The sequence below is a fragment of the Rhopilema esculentum genome, chromosome 21 (genome assembly GCF_057945365.1).
Source record: "Rhopilema esculentum isolate cy_ngs chromosome 21, ASM5794536v1, whole genome shotgun sequence".
Lineage (NCBI taxonomy): Eukaryota > Metazoa > Cnidaria > Scyphozoa > Rhizostomeae > Rhizostomatidae > Rhopilema > Rhopilema esculentum.
In genome coordinates, this window is record NC_142835.1 from 5073975 (window position 1) to 5090377 (window position 16403).

Sequence of the window (16403 nt, forward strand, 5' to 3'; positions counted from 1 at the left end):
GAACTGTTTCAGTTGCAATGGATCATGGCGACTTCAAGGCCTTTTAACATACTAACTAGGGGGCAATCACCCCTTCAGCCCCAGTGACTTTCCATTGTTTTAAACAATAGGCTTTTGTCCTCTTCTTCGAATAAACAAAATTTGCCCTCGCAGCTAATTGCCCTTTAAATTGGCTATGGACGACTTTTTGTATTTGTTTCGGTTTTTCCTCCTTACGTATCGTTTACGTAGATTACGTAGTATCATGTAGATTTATCTACATGAAAATACAGGTAATTATCAATGTTTATATAAGCATATATGAAATTTTCATTTATTTCAATCTTTGACATAGCAAAAACATCCCCCCTATGGGAGCCTAGGAGGTGGAAGTAGGAATTGTCTAGTTTCCATACTGCTCGACCTGATAGTCATAAATAAGCATGGTTAATAGTCATGTATTAGTATGATTAATTATTTCAAGTAAAGGGTTAGGCTAAGGGTTAGGGTTAGGTTTAGGTTTAGGGTTAGGGTTAGGTTTAGGATAAACTAATTACGTCATCAGGTCGAGCAGTATGGAAACTAGACAGCAGGGCAAGAAAATAGTTATAAATCTTAGCCTCTTATTCAAAACGAAGTTATAATGCCGCGTGAAGCAACATCGCTGAACGCCGAAGGGTCCACATTTGCAGGCGTAAAGTTTTTGCAAAACTGCAACCGTTAATACACCTGAAATTAATTCTATAATGGCAGCGGACTTTGAAAATCCTTTGCGAAAATTCAAGCTTGTTTTCCTTGGCGAGCAAAGTGGTAAGTTTAATCTTTTTCACGTCGGATCGGACCATCTGAAAATTTTTTTATTAGTCTGTTTTTGATATAGATGCCAATACATGATAGGTACACACCCAGCTTATAATATACACCTGTGACAATTATTTGCGTTGAAGTTAATTGAAGACGTAATTGTTACTTTTAATACATGTTCAAAATTTAAAAGAGGTTCAGTAACCAGATAACAATAAATTTAAAATAGGTACAGTAACAAGATATCGAAATTTAGGCCAACTATAATATGCGATTCCTCAGACCATAGTGACGGTTGTACATCACAGCTTTAGGTGCAGGAAAAACAACAACAGGTGAATCTAAACGAGAAGGATGGGTGGGCCTATGTTATACCATGGAATCCCAATGCACTTCGCAATAAATGTCGATTTTTTCAGAAGTTTGCAGACCGGAAAAGCCTGTCGAGATTGACACACCTTCTGGCACGAATTTAAAACGCCAAACAGTGGCGGCGCCAGCTATTATAGAATGGGAGGGTAATGGGCGCGGCCAGGGGGACCACGCCTCTTTTGCCTCGTTTTAGTGATTTGTACCTAGTTAACTTTCCTTAGGAAATCTGATCTACCTTTATCCAGCGTTTTTTAATCCATTGCAATAAAAGAAATAGAAATAAAAGGTTTTCAGATTCTCATTTTATTTTGGATGAACAGTTGCAGACTGGCCCACCAGGATACTGGGAAATTGCATGATAGGCCCTTGTCAAAGGATGACTTTATTATAGTCTTAATAATACATGGGCCCTTCATAAAAAGTGCTGTTTCAACAGGACCAAGTCCGTAGCGGAAAAAGCTTGAGTCTAGGATATAGAAAGATGTGAGGGTTTATATAGATAAGCAGGTCATCAGCCAGAAACCCTGAAAGGTATTGAAAGGATATAATTTGGTATGGCCGTGGGCATTCTTAACATTCCATTATCAAGGATCACAGCTGCCAACAGAAAAAACTAACTAATATGAAAATGAACTAGTTTACCAAATATAGCCATTGACATGGGGTGCTCATTGCAGTGTTGTTAGGTATATGGAAGCATCAAGATTGATGAAACCGGCTCGACAAGGTTAGAAATATAGCCATCTACATAGGGTACTCATTGCAGTGTTGTTATGTTGATGGAAGCATCAAGAGTGATGGAACTGGCTCGACAAGGTTAGAAATATAGCCATCTACATAGGCTACTCATTGTGTTGTTATGTATATGCAGTGTCAAATGAGTGGGAACACCTAAAGTGCACCTAAATATTGGACATGGAGAGCAATTTAATGAGAGTCTGAAAATGTAAAATGATATTGCACAGAAGCAAAATATTGCTTGAAAATAATGTTGGTATAGTATAAACAATCCTCTCAAATGGTGGAAATATTTTGGTTTTTAAGATTTACACAAGAGTTTATACCACTAATCTTTTGATGACTAGAATTTATATCTGGTTTCTCATAAGGCCATGTCTACAAGAATACATTTTTAAATACAACAGCTACTTTCTATGCATGGTAAATACAAACTTATAAAATCAGTTTTAAGAGTTGAATCTTTTGAAATCGTTATGATATTTTAAAATACATGGTTTCCATTTGGACTCTATCGTTTGACTCATTTTCATTAAGAAAAACATGCAAATTTTTGCAAATGGAAATTTAATGCAGAGGTGTGAAATAGAGCCCCTTAATACATTTTCCTACAAGGCCTGTATATGGAAGCATCAAGATTGATGGAACAAGCTGGTTAGGGTTAGGCGTTGCTATGGAAGGGAGAGGGTTTGGGAGATTTGGGAGAAAGGTAAGGAAGACATAGGGTCCTTCAATTATGTAAGAGAGGATCTAGATGGTTAAGTTGGGAATGAGTAAGGTTGGGTTGACTTAAAAGAGATGGCTGATTAGATTGACTTAAAAAAGGTTGGATTAGAGAATCTTTTTAGGATTTGATTTTGCAAAATAATACCTCAACTTTATGAAGCTTAATTTTTTTTTCTGTTGATATCTTACTGCTATACTGATATAAACACCTTGCACTAAATATATCATTCAAAACTTTGCAAGACCTTTCAAACGCTGTCCAATTCTAGCAAAATTTATGTAGCATAATCACAATAGCAGGTTCTTAAATATTGTCTGAGGTTTTTTTTGGTTCTAAACCAACCAAGGTACAAATGTCGTTTATACACTAGATCCATTTTCCAGTCATCCTTAGAATGTCAAATTGTCGAAATTTTCCTTGCCACCAAACGGTGGCAGCCTTAACCAGACCTCAGGACAATGTTACCATTGCATCTTCCAACCCACTGTAAACTCCCCTCCCCTAAAATTGCCATGATCGATGATGCTAAGTGATAAATGATACAAAAATATCTAGGACTTTTAACTAAAGTAATTCACATCTTAACATAAAATGCCTGTAAAAATCCATTGCTGCAGAGTGAGTTTTTGATGCATTCTTTTAATTCATGTCTTATTATACTGCAGACCTCCAATGGCAAAGTGTACCAAATGCACAAAATTTTTGGGCCAAAATTAAAGGTTTATTTCCCTTTGGTCTTTTTCCAGTCCATGATTGTGGATGAATTTGAACTTATCGACAGGGCACCATTTTGTTTCCTTGAAAATCAGGACTGAAAATAAGCTCAATTTGAAGGGCAATTGACAAAAGGCTTACATAAAGGCAAGCATAAAATTTCTCCCTCCCTCATCTATATGCCAAGCCTTGTTGCAGAAAATGTTCCTTTTCAATGATTTCTCAGGAGAACAACAACAAAATCAAAACATTGTGTTTTTAACAATCAAACTATTATATTTTCATTCTGGTACTAAATTTATTTGCTAACTATATTATCATAACAAAATCTCAGGTTGGCAAGTGTGCATTCAACTCAATTGTGCACTCTAGATGGATTGAAATTTCTATTATTTTTTGTTTAAAAGTTGCTAGTTAGGAGCAAATGTGTCCTCTCACTTGAATAGATTTTCAGTTGTCAGAGTTTTTGTATTAAGTTGTTAGGATTTATGTTGCAAGGATGGCTCAGTGGTAAGGGTCACTGACTACACACCCAAGGGTCCATGGTTCCAGTCCCAGAATGACCAAACTTTCTCCCAAAGTGAGGTTTCAGAGTCCTGAATCTAGCTTCAGAAGCTAGGTAGCAAACAACACAATAGGTTTCTATCATTTGATTAAGCTACACTTACTTTAAGAAAGTATTAAGACAAAATTTGATGAAGGAACTATGGCATTGGGCTATTCGGGTTTGCAACGGAACCTTGTTCAGATATGAGCAGTCTTTTTTTAAAATAATCTAGGCCTTTGTATCCCAATAATGTCGTTAAAAGTTGAAAAAAAACACTTTGTCACAACTTTTGAATCAGAGCTATAAAAGCATGGGATTCTTACAATTTTCCTACAAATAATAGCATAATCTACAAAGAGTTGTATAGCCAAAAAACGGCAAACACGCAGGACTTTGGAAATTTTTTAGAGATCTCCAAACAAATTCAATTTTTTAGATTCACATTTGCATAGCAAAGAAATTTAGAAAGAAAATTACAAGATCAAACTGTTTAGTGTCAAATAAAGTTTATTGAATAATCAAAAGTGTTACGGTTTCATGAAATTATTGAATTTACTCAAGCTACTCTTAAAACTACATAGCAATGCATAGCATTTTTTTATAAAGCTAGAAAATTTGTATTTGTTATTATTTTTATAGCCATGTTTTTGCTTATGTTCCTAAATTTAGCGGCTTTTTACATTGTAATGTAATATCTGATGAGGATTAAGAAATTTGAATCGCTTGAAGTTTCTTGTATGTCTAGTTTTCCAGAAATTTGACAAAGTAGGGCATTTGACAAATATATATATATTGTTCAAAATTAATTATTCTAAATCATATCATCAGTACATTCTAAAAGTTGGTTTAAGCAAAAGCATTTTCAGACAGCAACTGTGATTCAAGAATCCTAATTCTTGGGAAGAAGTACTCTGTTAACTCTCCTAACAGCAATGCCTTGTTGTTGTTAAAGACATAAATATTGACATAAGGTTAGGCTAGCTTTAGTTTTGGAAGTCAGTTTCCTTTATGTTTTCTTTTTGACAAGTCTGAATGAACTGGATGAGTCAGTAGGTCAGAACTATTTTTCTAGCTATGTTTCAAATGTATGACGTAACTTATTGTGTGTAACTGGTCAAGAAAGGCCTAATAGTATTCTCAAAGGATTGAAATTTGAAAACCTAACTTAGAAATGTATTGCTTCATGAATAATGAGACACAGATTCAAAACCAGATATTTCCTTCAGTGAATCCTGTAAATAGTTGAAAGGGTTAAAAACGTGGAATTTTATTTGAAACACTAAAAAGTTTATAGAATTTCTTAAAATGCCTTTATTCCATTTTGACATGGCTTCGTTCTCTCAGCTTCACAAACACATAGAAACATAGCGAGGACAAGAGAAACAAATTCCATCATTAATTGTTCTTGATATTAAAGTCCCAAATTTTGATCCTTGCAGCACATTGCAGCTCAGGGTTTAAAATAATTTGCTTGGTAATAGCATTTTATTTTCAAAAATTCGTTTTAGAACGGCAATATAACCTAATAATCTTATAATGCAGCCGTCATTTTTTGCAAATTTTGAATAAACAATTTTATCCCATAATATGATTGTATGATGATGCTGATGTGATTATTTGATTTCTATTATAGTTGGCAAAACGTCACTCATCACAAGGTTTATGTATGACAGTTTTGATAGCACCTACCAGGTAATTTATTAATATCATCGCTTATACGTTGGTTTCATAATATTATCTTTAAATTTGTTCAACTTATTGGTGATCTCACTCATGTATAACATGAATTGTCAAAATCAAATTCGCTATCAGGTTTTGGATCCAGATTTTATCGTTTCTCTGTTATGTTTATCGCGAATAAAGCATTGTCTCTGCCTTAGCCTTTGTCCAGGCCCCATAACTTTCAAGTTAGGGGTCTGGAATACAGGCTACTCTGCGTTTGCTTCCCAAGACACTTACTTAGGTGCGAGGATGGCTCAGTTGTTAGAGGCGCTGACTACAGACCCAAGGGTCCGTGGTTCGAGTCTCTGGCATGACCAAACTTTCACCCAGAGTGGGGAGAGTCGCCAGCTCTCTGTAATTCCAGGCGTAGGAATCACGAGGTGTGGTCACATCGAGAGGAAGGACCAGGACACTGCTCAATTAGCATAGCTTCTCAGTGTCCTGAAAACTACCTTCGGATGCTAGGTAGCAACAAATACAAATACACTTACTTCGAAACCGATATCACCTATCAATGAGAAAGGCTTGTTTCTAGTTTCATTGGTAATAATGGTTATTCAGAACGGTCACTTTTGTTGCCAAAATATTACAAGGATTGTTTCCAGAATTTATGTTTTTATTGGCTAAAATAAGAATCAAATTAAAAGTAAATTTGATTTTGATTTGACCTCTTGTTAGAGAATTAAGACAATTTAAATTGAACTAAAAGGAAAGATTAAAACTGGATAATATTGTTGGGTGGGCCAGCTTTCTATGACTTTTTATTGCTCTTGCTTATGTATTTTACCGACTAAAAGATCTCGTTTCTGTTGCCTAAGCCATATTCTCTTTAGGTTTTTTTTGTCTCATAGGCTACAATTGGGATCGACTTTTTGTCAAAAACAATGTACCTAGAGGATAGAACAGTAAGTATTATGTAAAATTCCTTTTGAAGGCAGCGAGTATGATTTAAAAATCATTTTTAAGGCTTCATTTTTAAGTATGTGCCCTATATTGCTTCGAAATTGTACTCTTAACTTTGTCAAGAACCTAAGAATCCTACATCTTAATTTCCTTGTCTCTTTAATTTTGGTCGGTATTCTTTAACTATTGGAAACGCAGCATTCGTGTTTTTTTTAAAGAATTACTACTTTTACTGTTGCCAATTTTCTCGAGTGACACCCCCAGCACACCAGTGAAACCCAGCTTTACAGACCCTTCCCCCATTCAATATGGCTCGGAAAATTCCTAGAAACTCCTTATTTTTGACCTGGGAAACGGAAAAATATAAATCTCAATTGTTTCAACTCCTGCACATCAAGGAAACACTTATGAAATAATATGACTCGGAAAATTCCCAGAATTTCGTATTTTGAGCTGGGAAACAGAAATTCAACGTACCCCTTTCTAAAAAGTCAATTTTCTGCCGCATCAAGACAATGCTCTTTAAAATTTTGGATTTTTTCTATAACCGAGACGCTGAAGTTGTTCAGGACCCATAAATTAGAGGTGGTAAAACGACAACAAATGAGATTGGTTTTGTGTTTAAATGGTATTTTCAGAAATGTTTTAACAAATACCCCCGTTGCATAATACTCGGCATGTTACTTTAGGGGAGACAGAAATTTCAATAATTCTGTATTCGAATTTGACCATATCTGGGTGGGCCAATTACCAACTACAAACTAATAAAAAAATGATTTGTTCCAATGTTCATAAAAACTGTGGGTGGCCCTATCTTTGGAGATCAAACTGTTTTCACTGTAAGGTCATTTTGATTGCTGCCCCACGCCCCCCATTCGCAGTTAAATCTTATACTGATCTCTTTGTGTAAACAAATTAAGGACTGTCTTATAACCCCACCTGATGTCGAAATTGTTAAGACTTTAAAATTTGAGTCCCATGTTGTAAAAAAGTGCTGACAACAGCAAAACACTTGAAAGCAGAAAATTCTTACCTTTCATGCTACACCTCGAGTTTGATCCTTTAATTTTTCATTTATTTCATTAGTTTATAAGGATTCGAGGCTATAGCGAGGCTAAAAGTAAAGAATTATAGCTAGACTAAAACTTAAGCACAAGTATATCTAAGTTTTTTTTCAAAGTTCTTAAACCTTTGAATGTGTCTTCTACTTTTTCATTCCCTAAGATAACTTTTCCATTGTTTCGTCTAGTAATTATTAGAGAATCAAACTTAAAGATTTGCAAGAACATTGTGGCTCAGTAAGGAATAGGGCGGTCTTAGTATTGCTTTGTGTTAGTTAGTGTGCGTTGGTAATAAGTTGATCGTTAAGTAATCATTTTGTATGGCAAAAAACCCTCGAAGATTGTTCTTAATTATTTGATTTTTGAAACATTCTTTCGATAAGCGTCTGCAAAATATTAACCAAGTACTTTAGACAATATTTTGTAAAGAAATTGTGACAAAAAATGATATTTGAAAACGAGTTTTGTTATACGAAAGAAAATAATGTTTGCTTGTCACTGTCATTTTCAGAATCTACCCTGTAAAAACGAAAATAATTACATTTTTTCCTATTTCCTTCTTTTTATGGATTTTGCTTATTTTTTCAAATTTATTTAACCAAACAATCAAATTATGACAAAGCTTTCAGTTCATAGGGCCCTTACCCTATCTGACCGGGGTCAGCAACTCAGGCTTAGAATCTAGCACTTGAAAAGATTTGTGAGACATCAGAAGGACGAATGGCTGGTATGTTATCCCTTCGAAACCCTTATAGAATCACCAGTTTGTGGAACAGGGCTGCTCTCTTCAGAGCAGTGGTGGCGCCAGGAGGGCTAGGGGGGCTACAGCCCCTCCGCCGGAAGCATCTAGCCCCCCCCCCCCATCGGAGGAAATTTTAGGTTATTGTCGGAGCAAATTTGACAAAATAACGTACGAAAACTGCTTATTTTAGTCATTTTAGCCCCCCTGTCGGAAGCTCCAACCCTCTGTCGGAAGATTTCTGCCGCCACCACTGCTTCAGGGGGGTCATTGCTGATAGATTTCTCATAAATTGACAGCCGATGAATTTTGTTTTAGGTTCGGTTACAGATTTGGGACACGGCCGGGCAAGAAAGATTCCGAAGTCTAATTCCGAGCTACATAAGAGATTCATCCGCTGCTATAGTTGTTTACGATATTTCCAGTAAGTAGATCCTTATACCAAACAGGCGCACTTCCTTTGCGTTCAATTTTCTTTGTTTTCTTTATTAATGGAAATTAACTTTTGATACTGTTTCGTTTGCGGTTTTCTGTGTGGTGTAATTCGTACGCAGACCACCAGACTACTGCCTTAGTTTTCAGCAGACTGAATAAGAATGGACGCAAAGTCATATGTATACAGAAAAATCCAGCACGTATTTTGACCTGCTTCCATAAGAACATGTAGGCTGAAAAGTGGTATTTTGGTCACTTACCATTTGGTCATATAACAAGTACCACGCCGGGGCCGGTGTGGGATGGGAGCTGGGAGGCTTTAGCCCCCCTCACTTTTTCGCTGACGTATAATATTAAGGTTGTGGCATCATAGATGATGATGACAAACCGCCATAATAGTTTACCAGTCTGTGTAGAGCACCCCTTCTCCAAACTTTCGCTCACACTAATTTCCAAAACGTTTCTTTTTCAAATGAAGAACAGCTTCTATTTTGTTATGTAGATGTAAGAAATTCAACACAATTGCGACAAAAATTGGGTGAATCCGAAAACACAGAAGATATAGAATTATGAAGTGCCAGGCAATTTTGAAGAGCAATTATAAAAAACCAATAGTATAAGAACGTAAACATCAAATCACTCCAAGATACGCATTTAATAAGTGAGGTTAAGCTGACAAATGTATGTTCCCTGCACGGGAAAGTTAAACCACCACTTCAAGAAAGCAGCCTCGTTTTGAAACTAGCAAATTTTTTTCTATTCCTAACACACAGACGTTGAACTCAGTTTCAGATTTAACACCTAAAATTCATTCTAGATAAAATTTCAAGCTCTCGTGATGCTTTCTATAGTAAGAAAACAAGTTCTTTAGAAGTGGTCACAGGGCCGGCGAAACGTATTTGAAAGTGGAGGGGCCAAAATATCAAAGTCTTGAAAGGGCTTAGGAAAGGCCGCCAACCATGGTTGGCGGCAAGAATAATTTTAGAATTATGGTGTCTTAGGGATGGCCAGAAACTGTATCTAAAATGAATTTTGACTGAAAGTGTCGCATAGTCGCGTCTATTGTGATGTTGACTTGAAATAGAAAAGTTTAGCAAAGTTTTCGAATAACCCCTATCATATAGCTCGTAATGAAACCTTTTTTAGATTTTCAAAGTACCCGAAATAAGATGGGGGACAAAAATAAATGAAACACGGATTAATAAAAAAAATTAACGTTGAAATATCAACAGAACAACTATCAACTAAAAATAAGAAGTTAAGCAATTTTATACAGTTAAGATATAACTTTGTAACATCTGATCTTAACTTTTTCGGATGTGCAGTGCTTTAACAAAAATTTGAAAACCTTCAAACTGGGCTTGCCAAAATGAGTTTAAATAGAATTTATAATTGCGTCGATGTTTTCTCTTTCTTAGTAGGAATGGATTATCCAAACGATCAAACTCTGAAGTTTTCTTGATGATACTTTTTAAGAACAAATCTGCCGTTACCTTATTTCTCATATCCTCAAAAAAGTTCTTTCCAGCTGTTTCTTTTCCTACAACTGCTGATTTCTCTCTTTTTGAAATGTTTCTGAGAAAGTTTTCGTTTACAAATAGACCTTGTGTGCCAAGTTTAGGCAATGGAAAAAACGAAACTCCGTCAATTTGTGCTGGCACCAAGTTATTCTGGACTAGGTTCCTCGATCTATTTGCTAAGCCAAGCTCTTATTCGTTGTAAAACTTAGACAATGACCGATTTCTTCGATCTAATTCCCATATTTATTTTTATGTATGTCTTCTATGGTAAAGACATAGCAACCAAGATAAAGCTAAGGACACATTAAAGAGAATACTAGGCAAAGTTACTTACAGAATCATACTACATTTATTTCCACTTTTGCCTAAAATTATTCTTCAGCTCTACAGAAAAGTGGGGGGCCATGCCCCCCCCCCGGCCCCCTGGTTTCGCCGGCCCTGGGTCAGGGGTGTAAAATTATTCCCCGAATTATTTTTGTTTTCAGTCTTTTTGTGCAAATTTCAAACTTTACCTTGAACTAAATTTTAGATGCTAAATCCTAAACGAAGATTAAACAGGAGTAAATTTTGTAAAACGTGCCGAACGAGACCGTTAATTGGAGTTGTCATATAAGGATATATACACCAATGGGCCTATATCCAGTTTCAAAATTCTATCTATCACGCTTGAGATGGAGCGTCAAGGAGAATAGTGTCAATTGTCAATGGGCACAAATATCACTTTCTTTTTCTTATCAACCCGTTTATTGATGCTGTAGAAAATGACTTCTCGATACTGAAGAGGGCTACAGTCCCACATTCCAGACATGTTATAAAGGCTGATTTCCACGAGGCGAAATTCGCAGCGAATTCGCGGCGAATTCGCTTCGAAATTGTCTTTGATTTCCACGAGACTGCGAATTCGCTGCGAAATGATATAATAATTTCCTCCAAAACTCAACTTTAAGGCGCCTATTTTAAGAACTGCATGCATGACGAATGTTCCTAGATTATTTTTTAACAAATCAAGCAAATTTACCATGCTTTGACTGGTTATTAGGTGCTGCGAAATATTTCGCCGAGAAAAAGTAGAACTCTTTTCTACTTTCTTGCGAATTCGCTGCGAAATCAAAAATCAAAACTGCGCATGCCTTGCTGCCTTCATCAGCGATTTCGCTGCGAAATTCGCCTCGTGGAAATCAGCCTTAACGATTCTTGGTTAGATGACGCAAATTTTCAATAATTCTTATCAACGCCCACAGGAAATATGTTGTCACATTCTTCCCATTCGAATCATTCATAGCAAAACATCTTATTGAGCTGGCGTGGTGTTCTTCAAGGCCAGCGATTGAGCCTAGTTCTGTTTTCTTTGGTGGACTGGAAAGACAATTTAACCCAGCGTATTGGTCTCAGTGCAAATGGATTTGCAAGCGTTATCTAGTATCGTGCATATCTCTATGATAATTGAATTAAAGATTTTCAGCATCGTTTTTATTTCAAGCTAGAAGTTCATGTTCTGCTGTTGCCAGGAAGGAGACTTCCAATCATCTGCCCAAAAAATTAAGAAAATTAATACTGATTCCCAAGCTTAAAAAACGCGTGTAGCGTATGGGATAAATATGAACGGCCAAATTTTAGTCTTAAAGTGAGCAGAATTTTAGATACCTGACCAACTACAACTGTAACCACAACTGTGGGAGAATACTCTATCTGTCCTCAGTGACTAATTTTATGGACCAGACCTGTGTGAATTAGAGAAACACCCTTCCCCGAACCTCCCCCCCCCCCCCTCCAGCAACAGTTCAGTGCCAGTTAAGACAAATTATGGTTTTTCATTCGTAAAACAAAGTAGGATATTCATCCCGAACACTCCCTTTTGTGTCTTCAGTATGTACTCCCCTGCTGAAATATACTTTAGCCTTTTGTCCAAAGGTAAGGTATTTTACCTTTGTTCTAGCATCTTTTGGAGTTTCCTAGAATCACAGAATTGAAAACATGTAACTACAAGTCACGAACTCGTCGAAGTTTGTAATCTTGATCGTAAACCTGCTGAATAAACCTGCTAATCCGGAAACATCTTTTCAGAAGTAAATTCTGTCAGGATTTAACTAGTCAAGTGGCTGCAAAGGTCATAGTTTGCTTATCGAGGGTTACGTTATCTGGGAGTCGCTTCAGTAAGCTCGGTTCAGCCTTGCAATTCGACGCATGTAGAAAAACTAAATGGATGCAGTGACGTCATTCTGTTGCATGTCTACGAGCGTTGAGAGGAACATAACTTGTGGTTTCTGATAATTTCAGAGATACCAAACTTTTGGCCTTGTGGCCAACCTGAACGTAAATTATAGTTGTCGTCAAACTCCCATTTTTTTGTTAATCGTCTGTGTTAATTTAGCATCACAAGGGTAATCTTTAATCATAACGAGGTTGAAGCACAACCTTGGGTAGTGTCTATCTAGTCTGCTTGCTGTTTCGCTACTGCCTCACAGTCACTGACCCTGTTTTAAACCTAATCCTCTTTTCAGGCACAAATTCATTCGAGCAAACGGACAGGTGGATTGAGGAAGTCAGGGCTGAAAGGGGTCTTGAGGTCGTTATTATGCTGGTAGGCAACAAGACTGATCTCACTGAAAAGAGGTAAACTGACAATTCTCTACGTCAATCATGAAAAATTAATTTTGTTCTATCATCCTGGGATGGGACGTAAGAACCGAAATAGGACAGGAGACATAATATTCAGAAAGTGAACTGGAAGACAAAAATGTGCCCCTTCTAATAATACAAAGACTCTTCAACTTGTCAAGAAAATTTTTGTAGAGAGCGATTTTGTGATTGTTGTAGGTGTCTATGGCATGTTATGCCGTAATTCCTCGCATTGGCCCCCCTTGAAAAAGCCGACCCCGAATAAGCCCCCACCCTAGGACTACAAATAGTAATTGATTATTTACAAATAGTAATTGATTATTTACAAATAGTAATTCAATTAATAAAGAAATTCTTACTAAAGTATACGAGGTCTTTTATTAACATCTTCTTGATGTCTACTATAATTTTATAACCCCCCCCCCTCGTAAAATCACCCCTCGAATAATCCCCCATCCTAAAATATTGAAAATAAATAACCCCTGAAGTGGCTAATTCGAGGATTTACGGTGTGATGGTTTCAACTATTGATGTTATCAACTGTCGATGTTATCATGGGAACACATAACGGGAGGAGGGATCTATGTGATTAAGTTTATAAAGAAAGCATTATAATAATGGGCGTGGGGAATGTTTCCTCCAATCGATATGCTCTTCGATGTGCCTTAGGCAAGCTGCTTTTCATAATAAAATATTACAATTTAGGACCTTTAAAGTGATATATAGTTTGGTCGAAGCGGCTTAAATTGCAGGACGTGCCGCTTTCAAAGATACCTATTTGTCGAATTAGTTGCTCCTAGTGGTCCTACCTTACACAGAGCTGTCGAGACAACCCCTAAACACATGCACGGTAACATGTATATATAGTCCATTCTCTAACCCTTCCCCCCCATTCAAAGTTGGTGCGTATGTATTTAAGTAGCATAGATTTCTACGTTGAACTGGGAAAAGGGGTATGAAGTCTCATCACCGTATGTTCAGGATGGGAGCTTTTCGTTTTTTCCTGGATTTCTGACCACCTTCCTACATTGGTGTTACTTCCTTACGATACACACTTCTTTTTTTAAGAACAAGTAAATTGAATTTAAGGCCGACTTAATAAGGCTGGCTTAAAATTGAAGTTATGGCGGTTCTTAATTTTGTCGAAAATTGGAGCCTAGATTGTTCTTAATTTTTTCTTAAATTGTCACAGTATGAGCAGTGCAATCGCTAGCTATTGCGCTCTAGGGAGGTGTTCAGGCATCGTTTGCCAATAATGTAAGTGAGACATTCTTTATTTGCCGACAAATATGAAAATTCACCGAAAAAGCACCCATAGATGGCAAAAAACTCCTCGTTTTTGAGATGAAACATTGTTCAAAATTGCGTTTACAGTAGTTCTGTCTCAGCTTGTTCTTAATTTGTTCTTAACTTTTGGTAATTTTTTAGGCTCGTGTTCTTATAAAAATTTTCTTATAAAAGGGAGTGTATTTGATATATATTGATTTCCTTTCATTTAAGACGTATTTCGACAGAAATGGGGGAACGGAAAGCACGAGAACTGGAAGTAATGTTTATAGAAACGAGTGCCAAAAACGGACACAATGTCAAACAGGTATGTATGGTCAAAGCATGTTGCGGATGACGTACTGTAACTTGGATACTATTGAAATAGTGGGTAATTATTCGTGTTGTTAGAAACTTAACGTGTCACCATCACTTATTCATTCTGTAAAATTGACTGTACACTGTCTGCCAAAATTTTAATTTTAATTATCAGCAGACAGATGATTACATTCTGCCACATTCAGAACTTGAGGAGTCTCTTTCTTCTCGGCCTTAACATTAACATTCCTCTGGCGCCACAGATGAAGATAGAATCATCATAGCGCCCACGCGAAGTAAGCTACACCAGTCGAACTCATTCCTTCGATGCTGAATGGCAGTGGCAAGGATTGCACTTTTTGTCAGGGTGTACCCGCTAGTACATGAATTTTTATACCCATTTCTTGAAGTCTACGATCCACAAGGGATAAAATGAGGAACTGACGAAGTCATATAGATACATCTTTAATATTTTTCAATTTTGACCTCATACCGACTAATGCTCTAAATCAGTTGAATCTGCTACAGATTTATTGAGAAGATTTGGTATTTTACGCTTCTTTTAGGCAGTATGTTCAAAATCCAAAAATGCTAAAAATAGGTTTGTGACGTCATAGCTTTGCCAAGCTTTTCCCTTTACATATTTTTTCAAACCTTGTTATATGACCCTATGACCCCTGATTCTTTTGGGTTGATTTGCGAGTTGGAAAAGCCAATGGAGACGCCCTCGTAATGAGTCAGCGTAATGAGCTATGGTATTCACAACGATGTCGATACTACCACGAGACACGAAGAACTCAAACTGGAGCTCGCTGAGTAGGCTTGTTTGAGGAAATTTCAAGCGAAACAACTAGCCCTTTCGAAAGAATAAGAGAAATATTTGCCAAGAAATTTCAAGGCCTTTATTTCAGTTTCAGTTTCATATGTATGCATCGCCGATCATATCTAAATACAATATAACATAAACAAAACATACGTCATATAACTGCTTTTCCGTGCTATCTTCATATTTTGCGGTGCCAGAGACAGATAGGTTATGATATAGCAGTTTTACATTGCAACTACACATGTTTATTCATATCTGAATAGATACAAATATAGTAAAGTGTACTACAGTGCATTAGGCCAGTTTTTGACAATCCAAACCAATGTTAGCTTACCTTTCCGTCGATATTCCGGAAATTATTATCATTGCAGTTATTCCGGAAAGTCGCTGGATCGCTACCCGGGCTCAAGGAAGACAAACGGCAAGAACAGTCGAAATCACAGATCATAGAGCCAAAGACAATTCCAACAAGTCAAGAGGCCAGAGAAGAGTCTTGGTGTAGCTGCTAATGTTTTCAAGTGAAAAAGGAGACAATATCCCGGTTTTGACTTGACCGACTTGATTGAATTGTTGGAGGCTCCGGGCGTAATTGGGGTCTGTTGACTGGTTGTTGGTCCTCCCAGGTCAGTATCCGCGGTCAGACCTATGGAAAGACCCTTATCTAATTCTGAACGATAGATTAAAACAGTTAGTTGTTGATAAAAATTTATAGAAATTATTTTTTTAAGTTGCGTAGAAACTAAATTAATTGACTTTTGTGAATTCCAATGTAGAAAGAAAAATTTTCATATGCTAATTTTAAACTCGTTGATTTATGCTACCCTGTTTTGTAGTTTGAACGGAGGAGTCATAGTTTATAAAAAATAATTTAGTCGTAGTTAATTTATGATATTATTTAATCTGACTGTTACAGACAATCGACAGATACCGAAATGGCTCAAGCAATCTGTCAATCATAACTGACCAATCAATGAGCGTAATACCATTCACGTCTATGATTGGCTTGTTTTGATTGACAAATGTCTCAAGCCACTTAAAGGCATTGAGTCATGGTAAATAGGCCTTCTCTATAGGGGGTCATTTTGTTTCGGCGTGATCGCTGCTGTTTCATGT

At 36.7% G+C, this 16403-nt stretch overlaps 1 protein-coding gene across 1 annotated transcript; it reads left to right on the forward strand.

Annotated features, from left to right (window-relative positions):
* Window positions 1-626: 626 nt before the first annotated feature.
* LOC148957604 (ras-related protein Rab-6A-like) lies at window positions 627-16086 on the forward strand. The gene is made up of 7 exons (XM_089115147.1): window positions 627-789; window positions 5515-5573; window positions 6455-6508; window positions 8625-8730; window positions 12763-12874; window positions 14381-14474; window positions 15662-16086. Exons 1-7 carry the CDS (start codon window positions 726-728, stop codon window positions 15797-15799), a joined length of 627 nt encoding a protein of 208 aa, XP_088971273.1. The 5' UTR covers window positions 627-725; the 3' UTR covers window positions 15800-16086.
* The last annotated feature ends 317 nt before the right edge of the window (window positions 16087-16403 follow it).

What these genes read in the sequence shown, in the direction of transcription:
- LOC148957604 (XM_089115147.1), top strand. Translation starts at nt 726, where the DNA reads ATGGCAGCGGACTTTGAAAATCCTTTGCGAAAATTCAAGCTTGTTTTC. An exon ending in GTTTTGATAGCACCTACCAG is followed by an intron (nt 5,574 to 6,454) that starts GTAATTTATTAA and finishes TTTGTCTCATAG; the next exon opens with GCTACAATTGGGATCGACTT. An exon ending in TGTACCTAGAGGATAGAACA is followed by an intron (nt 6,509 to 8,624) that starts GTAAGTATTATG and finishes ATTTTGTTTTAG; the next exon opens with GTTCGGTTACAGATTTGGGA.